The sequence below is a fragment of the Drosophila guanche genome, unplaced genomic scaffold, assembly GCF_900245975.1.
Source record: "Drosophila guanche unplaced genomic scaffold, DGUA_6, whole genome shotgun sequence".
Taxonomy (NCBI): Eukaryota; Metazoa; Arthropoda; class Insecta; order Diptera; family Drosophilidae; genus Drosophila; species Drosophila guanche.
The window spans coordinates 842,512-859,426 of NW_022995756.1; the positions used below are offsets into that span (position 1 = coordinate 842,512).

At 40.5% G+C, this 16,915-nt stretch overlaps 3 protein-coding genes across 6 annotated transcripts; 1 reads left to right on the top strand and 2 right to left on the bottom strand.

The window, feature by feature from the left end:
• On the bottom strand, positions 1–8,326 carry LOC117590138 (fatty acid synthase). Its single transcript, XM_034282510.1, has 10 exons — positions 8,045–8,326; positions 7,126–7,643; positions 5,251–7,068; positions 4,751–5,174; positions 3,394–4,674; positions 2,715–3,327; positions 2,369–2,643; positions 1,954–2,303; positions 779–1,874; positions 1–704 (listed from the first exon to the last, which is right to left on the bottom strand). Exons 1-10 carry the CDS (start codon positions 8,183–8,185, stop codon positions 39–41), a joined length of 7,182 nt encoding a protein of 2,393 aa, XP_034138401.1. The 5' UTR covers positions 8,186–8,326; the 3' UTR covers positions 1–38.
• Positions 8,327–9,802: 1,476 nt separating this feature from the next.
• On the bottom strand, positions 9,803–12,575 carry LOC117590150. Of its 4 annotated transcripts, none has more exons than XM_034282532.1 (4): positions 12,372–12,575; positions 10,912–11,270; positions 10,675–10,847; positions 9,803–10,613 (listed from the first exon to the last, which is right to left on the bottom strand). In XM_034282532.1, the coding sequence occupies exons 1-4, from the start codon at positions 12,402–12,404 to the stop codon at positions 10,030–10,032; spliced, it is 1,149 nt and encodes a 382-aa protein (XP_034138423.1). In that variant the 5' UTR covers positions 12,405–12,575; the 3' UTR covers positions 9,803–10,029. The 4 variants fall into 4 exon arrangements, with proteins under 4 accessions (XP_034138423.1, XP_034138425.1, XP_034138422.1 ...); XM_034282534.1 differs by lacking the exon at positions 12,372–12,575 and adding an exon at positions 11,649–11,687; XM_034282531.1 differs by lacking the exon at positions 12,372–12,575 and adding an exon at positions 11,537–11,598.
• Positions 12,576–16,222: 3,647 nt separating this feature from the next.
• Positions 16,223–16,893, top strand: LOC117590159 (mediator of RNA polymerase II transcription subunit 21). The gene is made up of 2 exons (XM_034282546.1): positions 16,223–16,355; positions 16,425–16,893. The coding sequence occupies exons 1-2, from the start codon at positions 16,314–16,316 to the stop codon at positions 16,809–16,811; spliced, it is 429 nt and encodes a 142-aa protein (XP_034138437.1). The 5' UTR covers positions 16,223–16,313; the 3' UTR covers positions 16,812–16,893.
• The last annotated feature ends 22 nt before the right edge of the window (positions 16,894–16,915 follow it).

A 16,915-nucleotide genomic window follows, 5' to 3' on the forward strand; every position in this document is an offset into this window, starting at 1 on the left:
TCGTTTCTTTGGAGAGAAATTATGTGAGATGATTATATTTACACCACCGCAACGGGCTTATCGTCTCGAATATATTCCTCAAAGTTTTTGTCATCCAAAAGTGCTGGGTCAAAATCGTTTATTATCTTGGCGAGTGCTGGATTATCCAGCATAGTTGTGTGATTTCCTTCAATTACTTTAAGCACCACTTTGCCAGATGTCAGCTGTGAAACACAATAGTCTTCATCGATGTCTTGAAGAGAAACCTCTGCTGGACGGATTAGAGTTATGGGAGACTTAAGGTTCATGGTACTGTCCAAATCAAATGTAGCTGCCATTTTCACCCTTCGAAACATGGCGCCTACCATTGTAGTAGCGTACTCTTTGCTGTACACCTTCTGCTTTTCCACATACTCCATGAACAGTTTCATTTTTTCCTCAAGGCTCTTGATCTTGTGGAAAACTGTAGCAGTCGACTCCTGATGGAATATCTTGCTGACGATTCTAGTTAAAAGAAGGTCGTAGAGGTCGTTATCCGAAAAGTTCTCCCCCAAGTGAAGATTAGTGAGTCGTTTTAAGAAATGAGGTGCTCCGTCTAACAGCAAAATATGTCCACGGAAGCCAGCGTTTTCCAGTAGCTCTGCAAGCTTAAGGGCCACAAAAGTACCAAAGGAGTATCCAATGATATAAAAGGGTTCTGTCGGCTTCAAAATGGGCTTGACACGCTACAAGATGGCAAAAAATAACATTTGATAATTTATGTACAATTATGTACAATAAGGATAAAGGATTTACTCACTTCTAAGCTCTGCTCAGCTATTTCTCGAACAGTCTCCAGGCTGGCAAATTGATGGAGCTGTAGGACAACGGCCCTGCTTTGCAAATTCGATCCAATATGGTACCAGGCCTGACCCGCAGTTCCCTCTAGCCCAGGAATTATTATATTTGGTGGGAAGCTCTGTTTTGAAGGAGCTGCTGATGTGTTCAGTGGAATCATGACTTCATCGCAATGTGCTTCGTCGCCCAAGTTTCGAAGAAGCATGTCCATGCCTAAGAGGTTACTTTCTGATGCAAATATCATTTTGATGTCATCAGTATTCTCTCTCTCCCTGGCATCAACGAACTCCTGAAGTTTCTGGAATGTAAGCGATCGTAGATCTTGCGGCGACAAAACCAGCTCGAAGTCACGCTCAAGGGTTTGCTTGATTTCGACTGCCATCAGCGAGTCCATACCCATCTCTGACAGCGTTGTGCCCAGCGATACCGATTTCAAGTCCCGAATGCCCATGATATTCATAACAGCATCGATAATACTTTCGTTACCAGATCGTCCAGAACGTTTCTCGGCGACGACCATACTAGCAACGATTGGCGATTCGGCGCTCAACAAGTTGTCAAGCTCTTGCAGACATGATGAGATTCGCTGCTGAAGGGTTCCTCCTATTTCCATGTCAATTTTGTCTTCTGCCATGTCCGCCACAAGTCCCACCTCGCCAACCGCACCCCACTGGATGGCTTTACCTGGCAACCCATCTCTGTGGCGACATTCGATTATGCGTTCCATAACAGAATTGGCCATTCCATAATTTGTTTGACCGGCATTTCCACGGCCACAGGAAACACTGGAGAACACCACAAAGTGTTCCAGTTCTGGGCAAAATACCCGTGATAAGGTATCCAAATGTTTTGTTGCTACCGCTTTAGGAGAAAAGCTCTCCACAAATTGGTCCATGCTTTGGTTCGAAAAAATGCCGTCACGCAGCAATACAGCCAGATTGAAAATACCACCCACAGGACCCAATTTAGAAGCCTCTGACAGCAACTTTTGACAGCCATCAACGGACGATATATCCGCCGTGTTAACCATTACTTCGCAGCCGTAAGTCTTCCAAAGCCTATTAAATGGATTGTAAATAAAATTATATTTTCAAACAATTTGTGAGAAAACCCGTAGCTCTGGTATAGTTAACTTACGCAATTCGGTAAGACTGATAGTCCTTCGTTATGCCGCGACTGGAGCTGAGTATCAGCTTTCGTGCCCCACGCAGAGCCATCCAGTCAGCCAGCTCCATTCCAAAGCCGCCTAGTCCGCCCGGAATGACGTAGGATAAGTTTGGTTTGAAGTAGATCTGGCTCATCACTCGCACTGGTAAGGTAGCCGCATCCTCGGGTGTTTCCCGAACTTGGATTACTACTTTTCCGATGTGTTTTCCACCAATGAGGTGCCTAAATGCCTGCTCAATTTCATGAGCCGGGAACACCGTGACGGGCAACGGCTGAATTACACCTTTGGCAATATCCGCATCAATTAAACTTTTCAAGCGCTGTCAAAGTGTGCACAAGTGCATAAACATCATTTCATTTAGCTAATATCATTGAGGTTAATTACCCAAATATCTTCTTCGGGAGCCACGAGCAGACTATCTGCCAAGACAGCATGGAAAGTGATCTCCTTCAGAAAGCATCCCATTCCAAGCTTGCTGTCGTTGGCCATATCGAACTTTCCGATTTCCAAGAAGTGGCCTGACTTTCCAAGGCAACGAACCGAAGCAAGAAGCTTGTCCTCAGACAAGGAGTTCAACACAAAATCCACACCATTTCCATCCGTCTCGCGCTGAACCATTAGCTCAAAAGATGTGTCCCGCGAGTTTCCAATGTTTGCCTCTGAAAAGTAAAACATACGACAGGGCCGATTGGTTAATTTTTGCATTAATAACATTGTGGCTCAGGTTTACCTTTTAGTTGTGGGAATGTATCCAGCAGGAACTGTTTCTTTTGAGGAGTACTGCAAGTTGTAAAAACTTCCATGTTGTAGGCCAATGCCACTCGAATCGCGGCAAGTCCAATGCCCCCGGTTCCGGCATGTATAAGTATACTTTTTCCTTTCCGTATGTCACTCACCATGAAGAAGGCGTAGTATACGGTTATATATACCACTGGCACGGTGGCTGCCTCCTTCAGGGACCAGTGATCGGGAATATCCCAAATGAGCTTTGACGGCTTCTCCACGTAAGAGGCAACGCCACCCTTGACAACCATACTCATGATGCGCCGACCCGTTACGGTGTTGATCCCGGAATACTCGAAGCCCAGAACACAATTCTGGTCTATTCGACTGGAGCCATATAACTCAACGGCCAAGCGACCCGTTGCCAGCATAACATCTCTAAAATTGAGCGAAGAGTACGCAATTTTGATCATGCAGTCTTGCGGATCCAGCGGGCCCTCAAGCCAGCGGAGGGTTGACAAATCTCCACGTTGAATCACATTTCCATAGATGTGATCCAATCTGGCCATCTGTCTATCAGTCTTGGGCAATTTCAAGTGTCTCAGACTCCCCCAGGTGCCCTGAGTTTTAAAAATAACAAAGTATTAGTTATGAGCGGTACCCGTGTGCCAAGAATAATAACTTACATTGCGATAGATGTTAATTGCCAACCCGAGCGAGTGCTGAGCTGCATAGAAGGGATCTGTCAAATTGAACGGGGGGGCTGTTTCGTCCGAAACAAAGAAACATTTAATCAAGTTGCCATCTGGCTCTTTGCGCAAGCAGTTCACCAGCCCAATGAGTCCATTGAGCTCCTCATTAAAGGAATACAAAACAACAGGTGTCTTTGAGCCGAGCGCAGACTGAATCGGAGCGATCCACTTGAATTTTTCATCATTTTCGGAGACTTTCACAATGACTGGTTCTATTTGCAGGTTCTTTGGAACTTTCTGGAGGAGAACAAATGTCTCCTCATTGTTTTCAATGGGAATTATTGAAATCGTTCGGAACTGATCGTAGACTTCTAAATGTACGCTTTCGATATTGGATTGCGCTCTTATCAGCAGATATCCACTTTCTGTAAGCACGTTTTTGGCGGTTTCAATAACTTCCCTGTTTCGATCTCCGCAGACACCACCACAAACAACGAAATGACAATTCGATTGCGTGGACAAATTTCCATTTTCAATATGAATGCCTGGAATCTCGTCGACCTTTTTGGATGTCAAAAACATGTAGTCTCCCGTAATTACTGGCAGGTCCTCGATAGCTTCCAGGAATTCGTTTAAAACCGTATTCCTGCCATCTGTATCTACTTCGACCAGCTTCAGTTTCAATGTAGCATTATTTTCTAGGGCCAGTTGCACACAAATTCGGGCAGCATTTTCCAACGATATCGCCGGAGACGTCACGAAAGGGAGAAATTCATATTTCTCCAGGATGGGAATTCCGGGAGGCCTGCGTCTTTGGACGGGACTGGCATGAAGACCGACTAGCTCAATGCCACCCGCAATAATCCGATCGTACTTTTGATCCACGTATACGTCGAAGAAACGATTCTCAGGATCCAGTTTGGTGAGTTCGGCAAAGTGGTGCAGGCCATTTATTCGGAGTTTTCGAATCTTTGTTGGCAGCAGGAGAGTCCGAGAATCAGTTCCCAGGATCTGAATTTGCAGCATCGCATCCATGAATGTTACCCAATTATAGTTCCACTCCACCTGTCCGTAGAGCCCATCCGAACGGGCCTTATGTACTGCCTTGAATGCTCCATTGTAATGATATCCGCGTAGTCTTAGTTCTTTGTAGAAGTCTTTTTTTGCTACCATCGGAAACTCTGATTCCTTTTGGAAATGATATACCTCAGGTATGGTGCGACTCTCAATCTCTCTTATAATGCCAGTGACAACCAAACTACCCGCTTCCGTTATCTAAGTGAAGTAAGAATAATTTGTAGTACATATTTGTATATATATTCTTGTTGTATATACATAAGTGAACACTTACCTCAAAGTGACCGGTGCCATAGTGAATCATGACATTCAATTCCACTTCGCCATTCACTGACATGTTCGTGGCCCTCAAAAAGCGTACGTCTTCGAACTCGACCGGTACATCCATATAGCTGGGACCATGGTACATAAGAGAGAATGTTTCCCAAACGTACTGCAGGTAGCATGTGGCTGGGACCAAGATTTTACCATCGATAACGTGACCACTCATAAACTCCTCGTTGTCACTAGCTAAATTAACTGGAAATATTCGCTCCCCACTGGACTTTGTTTTCATATTTTCATACTTTGTCACAAACCAATCCTCACTGTGATCCCAACGGATGAGTGAGCTGATGCTGGGCGTGGACCGCGACACGGGGAAGTCAGTTTTTGGGTACAAATTCGAAACCGGAACCATCAATCCATTTTGGTATGTTCTAAGAAAAAGCAAAAGAAAGGCAAATTAATAATAAATAATAATTATGAGCGTTCGCTCATATTCGCAACACATACTTTCCCAGTGCAGACAAAAAGAACAAGGCGTTGTTCTTGTTTCCCCTATTCGTGAGTGGAATGTGAACCCCACTGGGCATGGATCGCTTCAGAATAGCGCCCAGCAAGCCGTGCGGTGCAATTTCAATGGTCAAGGCATTTTTTGGGAGCATCGCAAATGTTTCTTCAAAGAGGACACTGCTCAGCAAATTATTAGTATGGTACTCAGCGGAGCACAGCTTGCGCTCAGCATGATCCCATTCGCTTTTGGGAACACTGGTGCTCAGCCACTTATCGGTTCTCACTTTGGGATGTGGCACAGTTTCCCTCATGTACTGAAGCAGTGGGGGCCCCATGTGGGCAATGTATTTTGAGTGGTAGGCGATGTTGGAGCAGGGCACTTCTTTAGCAAATATACTCTTCGATTTTAGTTCATCTACGAAACGAGTGACATCAGCGACTGGTCCGGAGATGGTACAACTGTCCGGACCATTGTGACAGGCCACTTCGATGGATTCGGGCAGCATGGGCTGAATTGACTTGTAGCCAATTCCGACTGCTGCCATGGAGCCCATAATTTTGTCCACATCCACACTTACTCTTCCGCGGTAATAGGCGGCTAGTATCATTTGCTGTGGGGTGAGACCACCGTCGGCATATGCGCAGCCCAGTTCACCCACAGAATGCCCGATAATGAAGTCCGGCTCCAAGTTTAGAGACCGCAAGACGTCAGTCAAACCGATTTGCACCGCCGCTATACCCACGAAGGAGTGCAAAATATTTTGGTAAGTTGTGGGATCGTTGCAAGTTAGGATGTGTATGAGGTCAACTCCTTTCGGTTTGAGAGTCTGATGGCATATTTCTATGGACTCGCGGAATCGGGGGATGACCATAAGCGACGCACCCATTTCGGGCCACTGCGAGCCCATTCCACTATACACCCACACTATGGGCCGCTGGAGACCAGTGTAGTGTTGGACATCTCTGGCTAATGCTTTTGCAGGAGCTTCCCCTTGCTTGTCAAAAATTGCGTAGCCACGGAAGACCATGCCAGATACGTCGCTCTCTTGAATGTTCTGAAGTAATCCAATAAATTCCGCATCCAACGGTTTTTTCTCCACAGCATTGAAAATCTCATTGACTGCCTCCTCTGTTCTTCCTGCCCAGGTGAGAATTCGTGGGATATCATCGTCTGGTAGGCCAAAATTAGCCTTTGACTTCGGATAAGCTTTTAAAAGGGCGTGAGCATTCGCCCCACCAAATCCGAAGGAGTTTATGCCGATACATGGTTTTGGGAGTGGGGTGACGTCTTTAACTACAATCAATCGTCCCTCGGCCAAGGGTGCAATTACAGATTTCACTTCGGTAAAGTTGATATTTGGTGCTATGAAACCAGTTTCAAAGGCAAAACAGGCTTTTACCAGCGAACAGATACCTGAAGCTGCTTCCGAATGGCCAACATTTGATTTGACGGATCCAACCAATAAAGGCTCTTGTCTGTGGCTACAAAGAACATTGTCAATCGCTTTGCACTCCTCTGGATCCCCCACCACAGTCCCTGTGCTGTGAGCCTCCAAATAGCCCAAGTCGTTTGGTGTAACGTCAATCTCCTTGTAGAATTCGTCGAGCAATTTTTCCTGCACTTTGCCCGACGGATATGTAATACCCTCTGGTTTGTATCCATCACAGTTCGTTTTTGAATAAATTACACTTGCATAAACACGTTTAGCATCTCGCTTCCGTTGCAGAAAAAGGCAGTTAATGGTTTCCGATCGTGTGTAACCGCTAGCATCTTTGTCAAAAGGACGACAATAGCCGTCTGGGGCCAGCACACCAAGTCTGAAATATCTCATTGTTATCTACGTTGAATCCCAGCACTTGCTCTTTCTTACTCACCTCGCAAACTGAAGGGTTACAAAAGGATGAAGAAGTAAGTTCGATCCGCCTATGATGGCAGCATCAATTTCTCCGTTTCTAATGGCGCTAAAAGCGTTGTCCAATGCGTACATGGAACTGGAACAAGCTGTATCCAGTAAAAACGAAGGACCTTCCAGTCCCAGGGAGTACGAAATCCTGTTGGCCATCATAGCCCGACTGCAGCCAGTTATTCCAAAGCCGCCAGATGAAACCTTTTCGTAAAACCAGGTTTTCTCCGATTCAGATATACAGGATCCAACGAAAACTCCAGTTTTTGAGCCACGTAGACTCTTAGGGTTAATGCCTGCATCTATGACGGCTTCGTACGCAGTTTCGATGAGAATACGTGTTTGGGGGTCCATTGTATGGGCTTGCTTAAAGTGCACTCCAAAGAAAGTAGCATCAAACTTTTCGATGTCAGAGATTTTTCCTGAACGTTTTGGTATTTCCGGATTAAAGTGACGCCAACGACGCTCATCGTCGTCCACCATATCAATCTAAAATATAGACATAATTGCTAATACATACACATACATATATATATGGAGTAAAATCAAATTATACGCCTTTGGGATTCCCGAATCTCGGATGGCGGATAATTTATTAAATCAATTTGAAATCAATTTCATATATTTTCTCCGTTCTCCGTACAGATATACTGTCTGAGTAACAATTATACAAGTTGTGAAGCATAAAAAGCGTCTCACCCGTCCCTTCTCTTATTATTTTAAATGTTTCACTTGAGCACAATGTAACACCATTTTGCAAGAAAATAAAAAGAGACCTCATACGATACATATGTAAGGAGGAGAATCTATGTATATTATTGTTATATGTAGCATATATTTTCGGGTCACTTTTTTATAAATGAAATATTTTTATATGGGTGGGTCCCAACCTTGTTATAAAGCTTGTATTCATATTCCGATATGTTGCGACAGTTTGGAAATTTTCCTGCCATCCCGGAGATCACTATATCATCGCCGTCTGAATCAGGACGGATTCTGGAATATTTCTTCTCATTTCTTTCAGTAGACATATTTTTTGTTTTGTATTTCACTTCTTTCAGTAATTTTTTTTCTCAGAAATTCTTTCACTTTACTCTACCACCAAATTAGGAATATATTATCTTTAGCTTCCGTCAGCTTAATAGTAGAACAAAAAGGTATTGTCGGATTGCGAAACAAATTGCAACTAGGCTCCCGATATGCCCCATCGTCTTTTATACGTACTCGCGATATAGTCTTTCCCATTACAAATTCCAAAAGAAATAAATGGTAAATAATTTGACCACAAACACACCAAAGTAATTAAAGTCGATGAATTGTATAAGTAGGCAGTTCATTTTCTCGTGTACCGGGATTGCAAGGGCTGGATAATTTAAATTTCAGGAACGACTAATTAACAAATCATGCCTACGCCAACCTTGAGTTAGTCGTAGTGTTAAATCGATTAATATCGTAAATTGACCATCTAGATCCCAAAAAGCTAACGCAAAGCTCCCGAACACAAATTTATTTATTACCACTTACATATGTACATATGTATGTATGTACATAAACATATATGTATGTGTATGTATGTATGTTATTGAAGAATAAAAAATTAAAGTAACATTTGTACTATTTGCTAATATTTAACTATAGAGCTGAACAATACACAATATAGATTTTTCATTCTTTAGTTATACAAAGTGAAAGTAGTTAAAAGCAAATTTAATTATGAAGTCGTTGCCATTGGATTATTTAGCAAACGAACAATGCACCCAACTGGAAATAGATTGTAAGTACATTGTAAAACAATACTTCCACTAGCCATGTTAATGAACTTCAAAGCGTATTGCTAAATGTTAATGAACTGCTAAATGCAAATCAATAGGCCGTTGATTGAACTTGCTTGATAGCACACACATACATATGTACATATATAAATGTACATACAAATCTATATGTAATCTGATTGTATCATACATATGTACATTTAAATGTTTCTATTTACGAGTGTGTGGGCATAATTAGCGTGTGTGACAAAAGCAATCAAGTGGTAATGATTTTTTCGTAAAAAAAAAGAGCCGCTTTGCTTCCTTAAAAATCACGTTCACATCAAGCGACATACATATATACATATGTACATCTGTAGTTCCTTATGCAAGATGATAACTACGAAAATCATTGGTATAATTGGAATAAGGAAACAAGTAAACATCTCTACAAATGTACATACATATGTATATAGGTGATTCCATAGAGGTGCAATGAACCCACGAGGTACAAGCAGAAAGAAGTGGGAGGCTATCTAGAGCCGATTCACTATCGTGAATCATGTAGCCTATGATGTTACGGAGATCCATTCATTTTTAAAAGATACATATAAAAATGGGACACATTTAATATACTCGCATTTATTTTATTCTATGTCTTTACTACAATTTTAATTGTATACCTTTTTCTATCACATACTCGTAAACACTCTTTTGATCGTATTATATATTTGTGGCAGTGAATCTTGGTGTAAACAGTGAATAAATATAAATACATGTGTACGTAGTACATAGATGCAAGCACATCTATTTTCTTATGAAAGATAATAACTACAGCAATCATTGGTAGAATTGGTATAACGAAAATAATAAACAGAATACAGAATACAAGGAGAATAGGAGTTCCCTATAAATAATTTTTGCATTGCGTATTGTCGTTCATACATTCATATGATTGTAAATAATAATGAGAATATATCACTTACTGCTCAGTTCAATTTTAAAGCGATTAAAAATAGTATATCTTGTTTTGAGTTAGTTATGGAATATCAAAAGGTGATGGTGAAGGGGTTTGGAAACCAATTACTTGCTCAATTCTCAATGCAGTGAAATTGCTATGCTTTCTAGGCTACGCTTGAGGCATTGGCTGACAATTCTCGTATCCTTCCATCTCGTTTTGTCCGCGGTGGGGGAACGGGCGGATTGTCCACCTTAACACCTTTGAAGTTTTTGGCAACCTTAGATCCAAAGCCAAGCGATTCAAAGGGTTTAAAGATGCGGCTGTGGACAGCATTTTCCAAAGCCGCATTAGTTTTGTTATTATTTCTAAGCTTCTGCGAAACAGAGTTCCTACACTCCTTGAAATTACAAAATGTACGTCTAAAAAAGTACCAAATTGCAAAGGCACAAACAACTACTACCAGACTAATTAATAGCACTAATAAATGGGAATAATTAAATTCAGTCTCTTCTGAATCATATTCATTTGTCGTTGGCCGTTTCGTACTAGATCGTGTCAAAGTTGGGTACACAGGCCGAATAGGAGTCCGCATAGGAGGTCGCGCATCTAGGGTTATAGCGATATCTGAACACGAACGAAACTCCTCCTGGGGACCGCAACCAACTGCACCATTACCATCGTTGCACATGCCCCAATTGTTCCCAGCAACGTACCGCCACTGCAGCACACATTGAGTACATGTCAATTCTGTGGGCAAAAATTATGTTTTTTATTATTGTACGGGTAATAAGTGTTTAAAAAACTTTACCAGGTAAGCGTGCTTTGATTTCATATATGCGACTTCCATTTCGAGGATAGAAGCGGGTGTCCATATCTGCAGGACTAGGCTGCGCGGGTGATCCACCAAGTATGTGGAGGATATTTTTATCAAGGCATGCCTGCTTGGCACCCGGTTTATCACATAACCGAAACTCGAAATACCTAGAGAAGAAACCAAACAAATATGATATTCCACACTTGTAAAAGTAGTCCACGTCTATCGTACCCCATGTGGCTGGCAGTTAATTCCACACGAATTGTCATCTCGGAGGCTGGCAAATAGGTTCGCACAATCACGCCTTGCCCCCACTGTCCACCGTTTTCATGAGGCCGCGGCTCCGGCATGTCCCACGCGTCTCCACATTCACCACACTTTCCACCATTTCTCTTCCATTGTCGAGTAAAACCACCGCAATAAAGTTCATGGTCATTGTAGTCTGGCGGCGTCTGAAATCCATAACGCCACGCCGATGCTCTGCTTGGCGGTTCGATTAGCCTTCCGTGACCATCGCAGGAACGAATACACAATAATGGAGCATAGAGTAGTATGGCCCAAAGATTAGACCGAGGCGATCGTGGCATTTCCTGTAAAAGTATAAAATACTTACATAAACATATTTAGATCAAAATAAAGCCATACAATTGTCATTGGTAATGTATGTACATATGTATGTCTAGTTTAAAACCATTGTAAGGGTTCACTCAACAATCGCTAAAAAATAGGAATAAAAATAAAATATGTAGAATGTATAAGAGAAGTTATGAACTCCTCGCTTCAGGAAATACTAGGAACAGTGCTAAAGCTTGTCTCAAGCTCAAAGCTTTTAATTTCCTTGAGAATGTATCTTTACCATGTAATCAATTACTTGACCAACAATTAACATGCTCTGAGTTTTGTTAGTGTTGACAGATCATCATCAATTTTTGTATGTGATGTAGATGCTACAGAAGATGCATACATACATTTACATATGTATGAATTTTCATGCTTATGTTTGAATTTCATAATTCGGATATGATTTCTTCGGTGCATTACAATCACCTGGCCGAAATCAAACGAATTTCCGCTTTTATACTTAATCATCAATATCAGTTCAACACGCGAGAATACTTCCCCTCCCGAAAGAATGAAAGAACTGGTTTCGGAAGTGTTAAATTATTGCCATCGACTCCACTTTTAGCATGCACGAAATCACGTCTTTTTGTTGTCCACATTTACATAAGAGTTCATAAAACAAATAAGAACGCGCTCATAATGAGGCGTCACGATATGGAAAGTTATGGTAATTAGGTGGATTTGGAAATACTACACCCATGTAAGTACATATGTATATAAAATCCGCAAAATGCTGTGTCTGGTTTCTTTAAACCCCTTTGTCTTACAACTCTTTCTTCATTTTGTCGTGCGAACATTTTAACACAAACCTAATATGTTGATTTTATTTATTTTTGTGTTAAGAGATACCCGTTTTGCCACTGAGAACTTCATTTATTTTTGGACAACAAAAATTCAATCCAATATCAGAACTTGTTTCTTTCATTGTGTATACGAGAGATATTCGGATCATTTCCAACAAGATCTGACAACGGAATTCTAAAATGAATTCTCTTCCCATTTTTACTTTCACCCATGCATCAAAATAAAAAAAAAAAAACAATGTGGACAGACAGCACTCGATCACTAACCCGAAAAAGTTTTACTAATTTGATTTCATACATACTATATGTTTAAACTTCAATGAGGAAAACTTGAGATAAAATATGAATATTTAAACTATATTTTCCCTTATTCTTGATACAATATTGCCTCAAACCGCAAAGCGTTTCACTAATCTTTAACTCGCTTCACAAAAATACGCAGCGGCCGACTTTCCCGTTACCGACTGAATACTGAAATACAGTCAACAAGCAAGTTTCTTACCGCTGTCTTTTTCGGCTCTTCGTTTGAAGCGAAGCGTAGATACGAAGATGTGTAAAAGATGTCTTCTTCTTATCCGACAACATTGTATACTTAATACCATTTGAGTGCAGGTACCAACATCTGCTAAATCTAAGCGAACACTTTCAACGAAACTGGGTAATATCTAAAAAAGAAAATAGCATGAAGCTTAAGAATAAATTACATAGTATGTTAAAATAATAATAATACTAGGAAAATCATTTCGAACATAGCTAACACTGAGACTGGCATAAGTTTGTCTTTGTTTTTCAGAAGTTATCATTAAATTCGACTTCTCCGCAAACTTGTTATCATTTCAAGAAACTGGTTTGGAGAAATTTCTCTCGGCACTGATGAGTAGTGTGCGGAGTGTGGACTTGTCGTTGGCCTGAACTTCGTAGGAGTTTCAAAACGAATTGTGCCTGCCTGACACATTGGGACTGGTCATGGTTGGGAACGCAAGTGATGATATAAACCAACATGCATCCATGGGGAAGGTTTTTATTTTTGTTACATACTCGTATGTATGTACATATGTACGTATGTGTGTATGTAGGAAAGGTTCAGACTAGAGATGTGCGCGGGCAACATTTTCCAACATGCCCTAAATCGAGCAGCGCAAAGACCAGAACGGATTGTCATCATTTTTCATACAAAAAATACATTTTGTTCCTAGGAAATTCGCAGTGCAGAGAAGTATTTTTTGCATTAATCAAATGGGCTGGCGTCAATCACTGAAAGGATATACTCGTATGTATGTAGATATGGCTATAGTTAAAATATGTATGGGAAAATCACTTTGTGTTTTATTTATTTCCTTATTGAAGCAGGAGCTGGTTTATATTTACCTCTTTTCTGTTGTACTTTTGACGAGATTTTATCAGGTTTTGAAAAATCTTTAGCTATTTATTAAGCTACTTACATTTTTTTAATTGCTTAGAAAACATCTCCTCCGATCCTTTTTTCAGTGGAGATAAGTATGTCGATAAATTCCGGAGATTCGCGGAGATATGTACATATGTATGTATGTACATTTTTATGACGCTAAACTCCTCGAGGAATTACATACATACATATGTCGTTTTGGAAACGTCGTTTTTGAATAAGCGTTGAAAACTTCGTTTTTTGGAAACGACATATGTACTTATGTATCTCCTACCAAATTTTCACTGCATATCTCCTCACGGTGCTTAGCGTCAAATCCCCACGCGGAGATACATACATATGTACATATGTCGTTTCTTAAACGGTACCCGGTACCCGAATATGTTAGATTTATGTTCGAAGTATGTACTTAGCACACAGAAGAAAAAGTTTCCAATCCATTTCTATCAGATTGGCGAATTAGAATCAGAACGGTTAGCCACTGCAAAATAATTGCTTGTTTTTCCTCAGGGAACCAAACCGACTTTTTGATGATTTCGGAAATCAAATAGTTCATATCATTTTTTTTATATCCGGTACTCGAAGAGTAAATAGGGTTATTGTATTTGTGCGATTAACGGTTGTATGTAACGCACAGAAGGAAGCTTTTCCGACCCCATAAAGTATATATTCTTGATCAGCATCAATAACCGAGTCGTAGAGCCATGACTGTCTGTCCGTCTTGTTTGTCGGCTAGTTCCCAGAGACTATAAGAGCTACAGCCACCAAATTTTGCACTCAGACTACTGTATTCTCACACTGAAACCAGTGTACATATTTAAAAAATGAGACACCCCCCCCCCCTCCCCTCCCTTCAGCCATTACAAAAGGGCGAAAACCTACTAAAGCTACATTTTTGAAGATAAAAGAAAACTAAAAACGCCATTCCGTAGGGAATGACCATATCTATCAGATCACCAGTGGCTAAACCCACCCCGTCCCACAGTTTATGTTTTTTTTTTCACACTCTCTCATTCACACTCTGCTTCGCACAGTGTGCGGCCTCTGCCTCTGAGACGTCTCTGACTCTGCCTCTGCCCTGACTCTGCAGTGTGTGTCTCTATGGGAGGGTGGCGAGCTAAATGAACTTGTTGGCGCTAGTAGTGTTGTTGATGTAGATGACAGATGAAAAAAAATTTAAAAGTTGACAAAACACCTCTAAGGTGCAGATGTAGTACTGAGTGCCGGGTATACAATTTGTGACGCGTAAGAAGCGTCACACGTCCCTTCTCGTTTGTTAATGCCTTTTTTGGAGGCAGCGGTACGATTTTGTAGATAACTTAAGTATCTTCGATTTGTTTGTAAAGAACATTGCCAGTCTAAAAAGCTAGTTGACGCAGCTAAAAAATCACCCAAACACTTAGTTGTTTTAGTTATAAAGTTATACTAGTTATAGTTTAGTTATACTTATAAAGCTATTAAATGCAAAAATTATGATTTTTGTGTGTAAAAACTCAGGAAAAGTATAAAACTAAATTAAATCTTGTTTCCCTATTATTTTGTGTACAGATGCATTATTTGGCGTCGTTTAAGGGATTGCTCATAAAAATCTATGGAGAGTCGGCTGCGCTAGGAAAAAACCATAATTCAAAACAAACGAGAAAGGATGTGTGAGACGCTTCTTACGCGTCACATCTTTTATACCCGGTACTCAGTACTACATCTGTACCTTAGCGGTTTTTTTTTTAATTTTACACTTTTTTTTGCATCTGTCATCTACATCAACACTTCTCACGCAAAAAATAAAAGTTTCTGGAAAGGATGGGTTTTGCCACTGAAAATCAATTTCTTCATTCTGTCTTTAATATTGATCCAATCTGACCCCAATTCGGTCCTCCCCTACCGAAAGGCGTTTTTTATTTTCTTTTATCTTCAGAATTGTGGCTGTGGGAGATTTTCGACATATGTGAAGGCGGAAGCGGGCGCGGCGAAATTTTTAATTACGCTTGTAACAGTGTGAGCATACAGCCATCCGGATGCAAAATTGGGTGGCTCTAGCTTTTATAGTCTCTGAGATCCAGTCGCTCAGACTGCTTTTTCAGATGGGCTTTTCTATCGACAGAAATCAACATAAGATAAAAGAACAGAGCATACTCTACAGTTAGACTCTTTTGTGTTTGCATACAAAATAAAAACTGTTAAAAATTCAAATTCTGTATTAAAGCAAGCATATACATATATATTATTTGTGGGTCCTGTGGGTCTCAGGACTACAGCGTACAAACAATTTTTGGATAAGGGCATTTCTGCGAGACAGATATGCAAGAGCAATGTTTTTTTATCACCTTTCAAGGCGATAAAATAATCATTTTATTAAAATTGGCTTTAGTATTACTCCTTTTTCCTTCTATAGCCTTCCATCGGAATACAATTTAAGAGAACAGTTTTCATTCATTTTAAGCACATTGTGAAGTGACAAGCAGTTATTTTAGTTCAAGGCAAACCGAAATCTGTTTGAAGATTACCCGCATTGTTAATGTTAGTGTGGCCAAATAAAATAATCATCGATATCAATGCATCGGTAAACATTTGGCGCATTTGATATAAATATTGCTTTATTTCTTTGTTCTACGTTTTATGAATATGAGAAATATCGTATGAAATATTATCTTCATATGATAGATATCCCACAATCCATATTATATATCACCAACAATTGTATAAACCACAGAAATGAATCGATATATTTATTTTTATCATTTGTATCATCCCTATTGTTTTTCAAACACAATTTCATAATACATATTTTCAGATCATATACAACAATGGCAGACAGGCTGACGCAGCTGCAGGATACCGTGAACCAAGTATGTTTTAGTTATGTTGTGCGAAGACTGTTTTTTAATAGATCATATCATGTTTACTTGTCCGTACAGCAAGCCGAGCATTTCTGCAACGCCATAGGTATAATACAACAGACTTCTTATCCCAGTAAATTTGCAAATTTCGACCGCACCGGATCACAAACGCCCAATCCAAGTCAACCCCAGGAGGACTATGCTCAGCTATTCGCACAGCTAATTGCACGATGCGCCAAGGATATTGACACATTGATTGAGTCGTTGCCAAACGAAGACAGCTCGATTGAACTCCAAAACTCGAGTCTGAAACGGCTAGAAATTGAAAATCAAGAAACCGCACTGGACCTAGAGGAAGTTGTTCAGAAAGGAGAGCTTTTGCTTGAAAAAATTCAGTCTGCACTAGAAAACATCGCTCAAGCCCAGTTGGATATGCAAATAACACTAAAGGCCAGTTTGCAATGAAAATTAATTAAAATGATACAAAATATCTGAAAATCGTTTTTTGCTTTGCATATGCGTTTAATAAATCCACATAACAGCATAACCACCTTGAAAGCTTATCGCTT